General features: G+C 39.5%; 1 protein-coding gene across 1 annotated transcript in view; it reads left to right on the top strand.

Annotated features, from left to right (window-relative positions):
• Nucleotides 1-12,701, top strand: part of LOC148052391 (von Willebrand factor D and EGF domain-containing protein-like) — a 188,148-nt gene that overhangs the window by 144,691 nt on the left and 30,756 nt on the right. Inside the window, exons 22-25 of the mRNA XM_087731996.1 lie at nucleotides 5,008-5,103; nucleotides 5,876-5,971; nucleotides 9,288-9,383; nucleotides 10,952-11,047. Of these exons, the coding sequence (XP_087588122.1) occupies nucleotides 5,008-5,103; nucleotides 5,876-5,971; nucleotides 9,288-9,383; nucleotides 10,952-11,047 (384 nt within the window). The remainder of the gene's footprint in view (nucleotides 1-5,007; nucleotides 5,104-5,875; nucleotides 5,972-9,287; nucleotides 9,384-10,951; nucleotides 11,048-12,701) is intronic.

Genomic DNA, 12,701 nt, shown 5'->3' with positions numbered 1-12,701 from the left:
GCCATCCTGTTCCCCACTCTACAACAGGGCCATAAGCCCGCACTTTCAAAAATGCTGTATCCACTGGAAAAGGAAACAAATGCTGACTTTTCCCTGGGCTCAGTTTGTTCACCAGGGTCTGTACATACGGCACTGTCTGAGAGCAGCTGTTGTATTTCTTGAGCTCCTTAGGGTGCCCTAAGGTGGAACTTGTCCTTTCCGTTCGATAACAGGGTTGAAGTTAACAAAAAATTCTGCTCTGGGCATCAGTGTTCTGCTTGTTTCTGAGAGACCTAAACCTGAAGCCTGAAGAAAAATAAGAATTTAAGCCAAATTCCCAGTCATCCTTGTTTTTATTTCTCTAACCCCAAGTTCATTTGATAAGGAGTGTCTTGTTATTAAAACTGTACAATTAAAAAGTCAAAGACTCAGTTCCATAGAATACAGACAATTATTTAAAACTATTTTGGATTAGGTGACAGTTAAGGACTATTATCTTTCCAGTTTTTTAGTAGTCATAAAAGTTGCTCAGAATTTGTGTAGAAGATAAAGTCATGCTACTTTAGAAACATTTTCTTAAAAATATTAATTCAGTAAAACTCTGGGATATTTTATAGGCTCTGCATGGTATTTTCTGAGGGAAGGGGAAGTCTAGAACATCAGTAGTCATGCTTTCTGCTCAAGAGTTAAAAACACAGCATTGCCTTGACATTACAAAACCACTGTTCAAACCAAATAATTTTCAAAATAACAGGAAAGATGGAGTAGTTGGGAAAGTATTACATCCTCAGGATGCACAGCTGGATGAAACCAGGCAGAAGAAATCAGGTAGCTGACATTTGTCTGTTCTGACATTTTTACACCCAAAAAGCTCTACTATACCAGACCAAAAGTCCTTCCCCTATCTCCAATAGCTACCAACAGCAGACATCTGGCAGTACATGGGAAAGATACAGGGATAGTGTCCAGTATAGTCTCTCAGCAAGTTATGGATCATGTGCTTCAAAAAGCAAAGGTGATGGATTTGAACAGTACCCTGCTCAACCTTTCCAGGTCACATCTGATTTTGCAGTTTTCTGTCCTATCCCTCCAAGTCATGTCTTTCCCAAAGACCTAATCTATTCACTTGTTCTTTGTACAAAAGCTCTCCTATAACTTTGGTTATCCCTGTCACCTTTTTTTGCATCTTTTCCACTTTTACTATATCTTTTCTGAGCTGGGGGATCAGACCTGAACATGGTATTTAAGATGCAGCTCACTATGGATACAGACCATAACAAAGTCTGGCATTTTGTGCTCTGCTCATTTCTTAACAATTCCTAACACTTTATTTGCTTTTTTGACTGCAGATGAGCACTCAGCTGACATTTCACAAAACAAAGTCCATTAGTACAACCTAACCAGAACTGTTGTCTGTATTTGTATTCCCAATTTATTCAGTCAAGTTAATCTTGTTAATTTTCTATTTGCTATGAGGGGTATTTATGTCATAACTGGGCTCTGGACTGCTGGACTATTTAAATACGCATAAGAGTTATTTTAATTGCACAAATACATATTTAACCCTATGCTTTATTTCCTTTATCTGTGTATCTTACATGCAAAAGAAAGGCTTCAAGCCCTATCTGTTCAAAAGGAAAACCAGTAACCTGGCTAGCCTGCAACATAACTTTCTTTTCTTTTTTTTCCTTCCCTTGTGCTGCACATTTTCAAACTTCATCTGTACATTTAGAAAATTAGATTAATGCATCTTTGAAAGAAAATAAATAACGTACAATGATTGCATGAAACAAGGAAGACTATACTCCTTCCAGTGAATTTCCAAATTTTTAAATGGAACCGCAGGCAATGTTCTCACACCTCCGAGCCTTGATTTAATGGTGCGTGCCCAGGACCTCACATGCTGGAGGGCACAGGGAGTTTACTCGCTGTTGAGATGTTAAGCAATAACTCTGTCCTGGAAGCCATTTGCTGATTAGGCTATTGAAAATGGAGGAAACAACACAGCATCTGGTATTCCTGACTACCCCCAAAGTTATCGTAGAGAAACTTATAAAAAGTGTATGATCTCATTTTAATGGAAAAAGTAGTTTTGGGATATTTCCCAAAAAGCCCTTTCAGAGAAAACAATAATGGTCTTCGCTATTTTCACCTCCAGATTTTAAATTATAAACATAAACATACATACATTTGACAGCCAGATTGACCATTTACAGCAGTGTTTTCCTCTTTACTGTCATTTTATACCATCCAAAACCGCTTAGTGTAAAAACACTGCAATACCTTTGCACAATTTAGCAAATGTTTATGGAAAAAAATATTCATTCCAGAAGATGAAAGATAGAAGTTTCGGAAAAGAATTTGACACAAACAGTATATTTCTATTATGGAGGGAAATGTCTTTTAGGTGAATATTACTCTTGCTCTCACATTGCAGCCAGTGTTCAGTTTTTATCTTTTGCTGTTCACCAGTAATAGAATAGTTCTAAACATTTTACTATTAAATGTCACCATAAGAGCTAAGTGTTTTAATATCCAAAATCCCGTGTTCTTTTCTGACAGTTCAGATGCATCTCGAAATGTGTAAAGGCCAGATGGAAAGCACTGTATTCCAATGGACACATTCGCTCTAAGTGTTACATACAAAACATGCTGAAATAAACCGCAATGTGTTTGAACATCACTGTGCTTGGCACAGCACTTAGGCACCTGAAGGCTTTATGCAACCATCATTGTACGGGAAAGGCAATCACATTTCTTCAAAAAGAGCGGTATATTTTTCCCAGGTGTTGTGCTTCCCTGTCTCCATGCAGAGAATATTATCTAATTCTATATACTGTTAATTTCTGATTGCAAAGAAACTCCTTTGTAAGCAAGTCCTGTGCTTACCCAAGCCCAGAGGAATGGAGCTGTTTCAGAGGGACGTGTGTGCCGCGGACGGGCTGGCACCCCCCTTTCAAAACCCTACGCCTGTCCTTGACTTCAGTGAGATACAGCGTAAGCCCCCAAACGCGAGTGGTGGCTTATAAATACAGCACTGCAATTTTAAAGGAATAACAAATTTCTTTGAAAACAGCTTCAGTTTCTTTCCCTTTCTTCCACTTTCCATTTCATCACGGACTGCTACCTGCTGTTCACCCTAATAGCATGAGACCCCAAGCTGCCTGAGCCTCTGACCTGCTCCCACAGTGGCTGAATTAGAAGAACTTTGGGAAAGTTTAACACTAACTCCTTAAATGGGTCTAAATCAAATCTATTTAGTTGTCCAGACAATGTCGATTTTTTTTTATTCTTTTTTTCTCCCAGATGTACACTTCAAATTTCAGCTAAACACATGCTGAATTGCAAATGTCTAAACCTTACAGCCCATCAAATCCAAACTAAATTTAGCTTAATGACATTCTCAGCATGTATAGTATGGATCTAAACTATAGCTACCGAGTTTTCTGTTCTCAGGTATGTCAAATCCTGAAGTTATTTTAATGCAGCATTGAAAATGTCACAGTTAAAACTATATGATAACAGGAAATGTAAATACTGAAGTACCTGAAGAGCAGGTATAATACCAAACATATTTCTTGAATGTTATTTGTGTCAAAATGGTTTATTTAAAGGTACCTTCTTGAAGCTTCTCTTTTTAACTGCAATTGGAAAATGTGTGGTGGCTATCATAGCTTTTTTGGATGGCAAAGTTCATATGCAATGGCTTTATCTGAAGGCCTGGTGATATTATAAGAGGTGAGGAGGCCTTCAGTGCATGAGCTTTGTTTAAACTGTGTGGTGCCACAAGTATTTGTCCTTCAATTATCTTTCCAGTGACACAGCCCATTTTCCAGTTTTGAGAGTAAAACGTGGTACATTTGGGGTTTTTTTTCCCCTTGTAACAATACTTAAAATGAAAGATGCTTTTGTTTCAGATCTCTTTAGCTTCATTTTGCATTTTCCTTGGAATAACCTTGCTTAGCTTCATATCCATTATAAAAGACAAAACTCTGCCAGTAAAGTGTGCCAAAGTACCACATTTTTCTCTGTGTTCACTTCCCAAGCACATGGAAAGATATTTTTCATTCTGTTATGTGAGGTGGCTTTTTTTCTGAAGGCATAAGTGAGAGCCAGCTGACACACACGCTTTCCTCTGCTCCTGCACACAACACTTCTTTTTAGTAAGTGTCAGTGGTCATCTTCTACCTTCACTGGTCTTCTCCTCTCCTGCCTTTGGCATGCAAAACTACCTCTTATTAGAGGGCTACAAATAGAAGCGTTCATGACATCAGATGTCCGGTATCTACCTTAGATGTTAGATTTAAGAAGCTAAACCTTCCAGGCTCCCTGCACAATAAAGCCGCTAGGCTCATAACGATCAGCATTTAAAAAGCAACAAGTGTCTTCGGCAAATAGCGTGTTTCAGGAGCTGCAGTACTTTCCAGCTTTATGCAATACATCTGCTCCTCATCTTTCTTCCACAGAATGACACTGCGTATTGCAATATGTCAAGAAATCATAATCTAACTTGCTGGTTTGTTTGCAGACCTCACACTACTTATTAAACATTTAAATCGTTGCTTAAGTGTGTGTCATTTTTCTGACAAATTTCCATACAACTCTTTTCTATGCAGAAGAAACACTTCATCTCTGCTTTAGTGTAACTTCTGATACATGTCAAGGCTTACTTAACATCCACAAGGCAAATTTGTAGAGGGATGGGCAAGGTCTTTAGTATTACGCACATTTGTACTCGATGCATCCTTAGACTTCAAAAACACATACTTAAAAATGTGCATGCTCAGAAGTTAAATATGCTTATGTTAAAACTGTTCCCTTGCAGACACTATATAGCTAGTCATCAGTTAGTGCTGTAGTACTAATGCGATACTACCTACTTTTATGCTGCAGTGTTTTCCTCAGTAGCCAAATTACTTGTTGGATGAATAAAATGGTATGGGAAAAGTAGTAACAAGTGCTGTGCTCATAACCACACAGAATGTAATATTTGAACTATATTTTTTTTCTCGTGTTTTATTCTTGCAGTGCAGTGTGATCCACCATGTGAGCATGGAGGAACTTGTCTATCTCAAAATACTTGTTCTTGTGCTTATGGATTTGTTGGTCCTCGATGTGAAACAAGTATGTATGAACTCATTCAGGCTTTTCTCCTCATTATATGTTTGAATTTGCAGAAAATTAGAAGATGAAAAAAGCCTTTTTATGTTTCTATATTCCCCCTTAAAGTGATGATTGAATAGAGCAAGGAAATCAAAGTATAATATATTGAAGTAATACAGTAGCTGAACTATTTCAGAGCGTGTATGTACCAGCAGCATAGTTGTATTATGTAAAAATATGCATATCTATATCAACATTTTCTCCATAAAATGCTTCTGGAAAAACAAACAAACAAGCAAAAACCTCCATGTTATTTATAGTAACATTTATGAAATTCAAGGTTGTGTGAGTGAATGCAGTAATACTAATTTTGAGAACACAAGAAGACAACCATACCTATTAGGAGTCACGTTATTGTGCAATACAAGCTACAAAAGAGGTTCAATATACAGAACATCTGGGAAAAAAATCAGCCTTCAAACCCTTCTATATTAGCTGAACAGCAAAACGTATGCAGTTTCATTATTACACTCCTCACTGCTTATTTAAACATCAGGTTGCCCTTGACAGGAATATAATTTTATCTCTGAGCCAGAGTAGCTGGAATACTTAAAAAGCAAATAATTTTATGTGCAGGACTGCTAATAGAGAAAGAAAATCCAGGAAAGGGACAGATTCATCCCTCGGTTTACCTCTTGAACTAATACCATTTATTATTTGCTGTAATAGAGCAACTTTAGGATCTGCATCAGTGTTCCCAATAAGAGATCTTGATCCTTTGCATATTTTCCAGTGGTGTGTAACAGGCACTGTCACAACGGCGGGGTCTGTGTGTCACCGGATGAGTGCAAATGCAGAAATGGATGGAGCAGCCCTTCTTGCGAAACAGGTAAGTGGTTAGAAATGACTGGTCTCTCACCTCTTTTGTTGCCTGAAAACCATGTGATTCCCGCAATTCAGCTGTCAGACTGGGAATTGCTTAAAGAATTAAAGCATAAGAACAGGAGACCTAGTAAAGGGCAAAACCTCAGAAGGCTTTGAGTTTATGTAAGTATTCATAAGTTTAGATGTTTGTCTAAATCTCAGGGTCACGTAGAGGAAACCCACAAACAAAACCTTTTTGCAGCTTTTTAAGCTCGTGTGATTCCGGAGTTTATTCTTAGCATGCACAAAAATGAAAATAAAGCTATTCACCTTTTCAGAAGTTACAACCTTACTGGGTAGCTTCTGCAAATGAGAATAATTCTCACTGGGACTTTGGAGATGTGTTGATCCAGGGTTGTTCAGCCTGGAGAAGAGAAGGCTGCAGGGAGACCTTATTGCAGCCTTTCAGTACTTAAAGGGGGCTTATAAGAAAGATGGGGACAGACTTCTTATCAGGGCCTGTTGCGATAGGACAAGGGGTGGTGGTTTTAAACTAAAAGAGGGTAGATTCAGACTAGATGTAAGGAAGAAATTTTTTACAATGAGGGTGGTGAAACACTGGCACAGGTTGCCCAGAGAGGTGGTAGATGCCCCATCCCTGGAAACATTGAAGGCCAGGCTGGACGGGGCTCTGAGCAACCTGATCTGGTTGTAGATGTCCCTGCCCATTGCAGGGGGAATGGACTAGATGGCCGTTAAAGGTCCCTTCCATCCCAAAGCATTCTATGATTCTATGATTTACAGTCTCAGCTGCCATGGACATAACCTCACCCTTTGTTGGTCTTCTCATGGAGAGCTCAAAGAATGAGTCCTGCCCCACACCCGCAGTGGCAGAGATGAGGGCAATGCAGCCATCTCCACTGCTCGCAATCTGTGCAACTTCCAGTTTTCATTGCTTTTAACCCTACGCGTTTCTCTCAAGGTATGACAGTGGGGCAGAAAGAAGAAGGGTTTGGCTTTTGGTGATTTTTAATGGTATGCAGTCAAATCTGAACTTAAAAGTACAGTTTATGGCGACAGGAATAGGAGGCCAGTTTAAGTTAGGACAAGAACATAAGCAAGCCACCGGGACTTCTGATGCTAAGTTAGCAACTACATACGCACTTCTAATACTGCATAGTCTGAAGAAGAGAAGCAAATATAGAAGGGTAAACTATCAGAAACTAAGACTGGCTACTCAGACTTTTGTGGTCCAGTTCTTGGATTCACTTTCGCCACTTAGAAGATGGCTTGTGACTGTATGAGAAAAAACAAAAGCCACTTTGCAAGGAGAAGGTAACCATTCACCCCCTAATGTTAAACATCCTGCTGCTGCCAGAATTCACACTGCTCCTCCTGCGGCTCATACTTGCAGAGTACCTACAAAGGCATCCACAGAAGCGTGCACGCTCAGGGAAAAGCCACCTCCACCCATAAGTACAAAATGACAAGGCAGGGATTGGAACTAGGTACCTATTTTTAGTCAGGACTCATAGTTTTGAACCCTGTTTTGAATAGATACAGCTCAGACCTTCCTCTCAGGGCCTAAGCACTAAAAGCTGGAGTACATATTTTTCCTCCAAAGGCACAGTAACTACAGCACTCACCTGGGACAAGGCATGCAAAATAGTGAAATATTAAAAGGAGCAAGAAGGAGGAGTACCTTAATCAGTGCCAAACCTCAAGGCTACAGAGGCAGTCTGCCTCTGCCATAGTGAATATTAAATGACTAAGACACCTTCAGCCTACATTACCTTTCCTGGAAGGTGAGAGATGTCATTTTAACCTCCATCTCCCGGAGATTGCTCTTCCTGTAAGTGTTGAAATGACAGACCAATCGAGGACACATAAATTAACCTAGCTAAGATCCACGGTAAATGACTGGGATTGCCACTAGCTATTCTGGTTCCCGCTATCTCCTCTTTTTCCTCCCAGATATTACTCTCCTTGACTTCTGCACATTTATTTTGGGGTGGCTTTGAACAGGATTATTCCAAGAGGAGGACAAGCAACAGCAGCAGAAGCAGTAATTTCCAACCTAGAATAACAGCAGCAGGATTTGTTTGTCTGCCGATACCTTAGGTGAAAGATTATCAGGCTCACCTCTCCAGCACTGTTCTGTGTGTGCTACACAGAGTACTTTGTGGATAATGTTGGGGTTTCCTACCTCAAGGGCTATGATAGGAGTCTCTGGATGAACACAGATACAGAAACAAAAAAAAAGGGACTTAGAGGAATTTACTAGTGGAAATATAAACACTGACAGAGTGTGGACATCTGTGAACCAGCTAAGACAATGAGGCAACTAATCCAAATTCACCATTAGCAATGCGTGAAGTCCATTTTGACTTCATAAGTGATTGCTGCTTAGTCAGAAAAGCCTCTCATCTAGACTACAATTTCACTTTTTTCTCTTTCCAAACTGACATTTTATTTCTCCTTTAGTTCATTGGAAACATTTTAGTGACTCTTAATTTATTTAAGCGTAAATGTATTTAATTTATTTAATGGGCTATTCTGTAAGATACTGAAAGACAAAGGGAATAGAAGGAAAAAGCCTATTTTAAAGCATCACTCTGCTTTACAATGAAAACTTTATCGGTCTTCTTATTCTTCACACAGTGACTTTCCAACTAAACTAATTTGCAATTCTAATACCTTTGTTTCCAACAGTCAGGTACTTGCCACATAGAAATATGCAAGACAGCTTTTAATTCCTAATGCCCGTTATATCATCTACAGCAATAACAGATAAATAGAGAGGCAAAGGGAGCTCAGCCAGCGGCTCTGTTGGTGATGCATGAGCCAATATGTTGTGGGAACTGGCATTTAAATGAGGCAGAACAAACGGAGGTTTTGCGGTGCATACCTATCCAACTTTGTGGAAATGTCACAATGCTCTGCTGAACTCAGACAAAGCAGCAAATGGTTAATATCTCATCTCCAGGTTATCCAGGCTGCACGCAATGTGACTACATTTTACTACCTTGGGATTGTGTTTGGTGAGGATACTAGAGTGGAAGCAAATGAACTGCGCAAATCAAAGGACGACATCAGAAATAAACTATTAAATTATATTTTATTTCATCCCCCAAGCTATGCTAAAGCACCACTGAAATGCTCCCACTGTGTCGACAATGAATAAATGGCACAGCACAACTGACCAGCAAGGACTGTATGAAATTTGTCACAGTATTACTAGAAATGTTATTTTAATGACACGTGCAGCAGCAAAAGAGTGCCTACTCTAAAAAATTCAAAATTACAAGAGATTCATATAGTTACCTTATATTCATATACAGCTGTGTGCAATCCTGTGTGCTTGAATGGAGGAATCTGTGTACGGCCAAATATGTGTACATGTCCTTATGGTTTCTACGGGCCACAGTGCCAGAGAGGTAAGAAAGTTCTATTTATCATCTTCATAAAAGATCCAGACTTAAAATATAAACAGCAGCCTATATCATTACCTGCCCCCACATGAAGTATATCCAGAGACTTTCCCTGTCATAACTCCCTGTGTGCTCCTTTGATGTTACAGTCTGTCGTAAATCCGCATTATATTGTTCGTAATGGTGCTGTGAAGGAGTAAGCACTTATTTATGATGGCATTACTGATAACTAAACAATTAATTGAAGTCAGTGATATCACTAATTAACAACTATTCAATTAAATGCTAAAGCATGGCTCTACTTTGTTCATTTTGCGCACTCCATAGTGTGCACTGTACTGTGTTTCAGAGCCAGATGATAATTTATCTTCAAACGGGGCTCACAATATCACCTACGTGACCATCCTAGAGTGTAATGGATGGGAGACTTGTATACGACTCCTTCAGACCCCTGCTCAAAGAGCTGATCAAATGTCACTCTGCCTGACATAGAGCAGGACCTGATTTTGAATCCCTGACCTAAAGGGGAGAACTCCTAACTGAGGCTAACGGTACCTTGGGCTTCTTCCTCACTTCACTTGTGCTGCAGAAGTCAAATTAATGAATACTTTACCCATTAGCCCAGGCAGAATAGACATGAGAGAAACTTATGTTTAGGGCTCAGATAGTAAGAAGACCCCTGTGCTTATACCACTTGCTCTTCATTTTTTTGAACATGGCTCTAATAATCCCTTCTGAATCTGGGAATATAAATACACTCTTATTACTAAACCTGAACTATTTCAATATTAAAAGTTCTTTTCTCTTTCTCTCTCTCTTTTGTTTCCCTGGAGTTCCTAGATGAACACAATCCCAACGCATATTTTTGCAAGTGAATGATTCACACACAAAAACCTAATTGCAAATGGAGCTTGCTGGAAGCTCTTTGTTTTTGTGATGTTGGGGGTGAAGGAGAGAGTGAAAATGATACAGACTCTGTAATTTGATGATCTTTCTCTTGAGGTTCAACATGGAAGGTGATTTTCAAAATCTAGGTGATTTGGATTTTTTCTCCCTAAGCGTTATGGTTTAGACAGAATTAAAACTTGAAAATCAATATCCACATTTGTGGGATATGGAAGTGCTATGGGGAGATAGTGGACGGATGCTGAAGAAAAGCAAAGCCCTTCCTTCTGCTTCATTGAGAAGGGGGGAAGAAATAGCACCAAAACCAAGTTAGCAAATATCAAACACTGATCTATAATTTCAAGGGCAGAAGCCTTTAGCTAGAAAGTTAAAAATGTAAGACATTCTCAGGAATATTCCAACCACTTCACTGCATGCATCTAAGAGAGACCCTTAGGTGCTGGGAGTTGTCCCCCACGTTCTTTCCACAAACAAGAGAGAATCAGGATCTCCAGCTAGGCATCTGTCCGAATCACCCTTTGGAGAGACACCTTCTCTACCCCGACTAAAGAAAAAAGCCGCTGCAGACTGGTGTCCCACAACAGGCACCTAAATAAGGAGCCTACATTGAGGTAACATTGATCCCCTGCGTGATTTCAGTGCACAAACTTTTGCTTTCCTTTCACTAGCTGTTTGCATTCCCCCTTGTAAGAACGGTGGTCACTGTGTTCGAACCAATGTGTGCTCCTGTACCGAGGGCTACACTGGAAGAAGGTGTCAGAAAAGTAAGTTGCAAACTTCCCATTGCTTTCCAATGTTCTCTGACTCATAAACAATTTTTCTCCCTTTTGTGCATGTTCAACAGAATATTTAGTCTGGATTAATGCTGTGATCTCCTATATTTCTATCAGAGCACATATAGCACTACGTCATGTCTAAAACCAACTTCTTAATTAGAATAGCATTAAGTCAAGTCAATGTTGGGAGTAGAACATTTTGCTAGAATCCTCTCTAAATATTTCATGCATTCAGAATGAGTAACACTTGTATTTGGAGATGAATTAGTTATTTTGCATTAAAGATTTTTTGGGGGAAAAAATTAAAGCCAAAGGCAGAGCAGCTGACTGAGATCCTTAAAAATATTAGAACATCATACTTCTAGCTTAATTAAGACAGTTGGTTAATAACGCTTCAGTCTTGCCTTTGTTCTTTTCACTGAAAACTCCCTCTTCACCTTAGCATCGGTATTCATATTCGATTCTTCTATTCTTCTGGGGAAACAGGTTATTTTGGCACTTTTACAGACTCTATTGCTCAACAATATCTGTCACCCAGGGAGTTTAGGATATGTATGTGAAAACTTTTTTTTTTTTTTTTTTATTATTTCTTAACCAGTTTGAAATTGGCAAAAGGGGAGCTGTGAAAACAACCATTCTTGGCAAGAAGAATCTGTACGTTTCCAAAGCACTTTATGTCTCTCACACACAGAGAAAAAAAGCTAGTAAAAAATTCCTTCCAGCAACAAAAGCCCTCTCAATCCCCACACTACAGCTCTCCCCTCCTTCAGCAGGGAGAATCACGATGCACAGTTCTGCCTGGCTGCAAAATACACAATTGAATAGTCTGTTCTGGCAGGAACAAGCTGGAGGGAAGAAAGGAGGAAAAAAACCTTATGTTTGGCATCTTGTTTTTGAGGTTAGAGAACATTAGAAAAGTGCTGTTTCCAGCTTTAAACCTACCACCACATCTCCAGACAGATCAAAGGAAAAAGAGGTGATCATGATTGCAGTCTAGCAAAGCACTGCCCTAAATGCTCCAGCTGCTACTACCAACCCACACCATGTTTCTTTCCACTTTCAAACAGTTTATGAGGTTTTGTTGCCCATCTTGGTAAAGTCTTTTGCAAAAAAAGCTTTCTGATGTGATGAAAATATTTTTTTCTGTCCAATCTCAGCCTCTGTTCTGCTTCAATAACCAGTATATAATCTGTTTTATTTAGCCTAGTGTTATAAAAACTTAAAGAAAGCACCTGTGTCTGTGATGAATGAATAGAAACATGATTAAGCAGAAGGCAAATGCTACTATTTGCTTACTCTTACTGGCCACTGACTGTTAATAGGTAAAAAAGGTTGAGTAATGTTTCTTTTTTCTTGCTTACAATCAACGGCATACGGGACAGGTATCATGATCCATAGAAAGAAATAGTTTATTCACAAGCCCTTCATAGCAAGCAGTTGCTGTTAGAGCTGTATGTGTTATCGTTGTTGTCCTATGAAATAGCTTCTCTCTCCTCCGCCAGACGATCCAGGTTTCTTTGTTCCCCTGGAGCAAAGGACTGCAGGGCCCACAGCAGAAGTAAGCCTCAGCTGACCTCTGCAAACCTGCCCCCCCCCCTCCCCAAAATGGAGAAAACTAGTGCTCCCATCGGCTGGAGGCTGC

The sequence above is a fragment of the Nipponia nippon genome, unplaced genomic scaffold (genome assembly GCF_047370975.1).
Source record: "Nipponia nippon isolate SJK-2023a ecotype South Korea unplaced genomic scaffold, ASM4737097v1 scaffold_5, whole genome shotgun sequence".
Lineage (NCBI taxonomy): Eukaryota > Metazoa > Chordata > Aves > Pelecaniformes > Threskiornithidae > Nipponia > Nipponia nippon.
The sequence above is the reverse complement of the archived record's forward strand: the minus strand, read 5'-3'. Positions and strand labels throughout refer to the sequence as shown.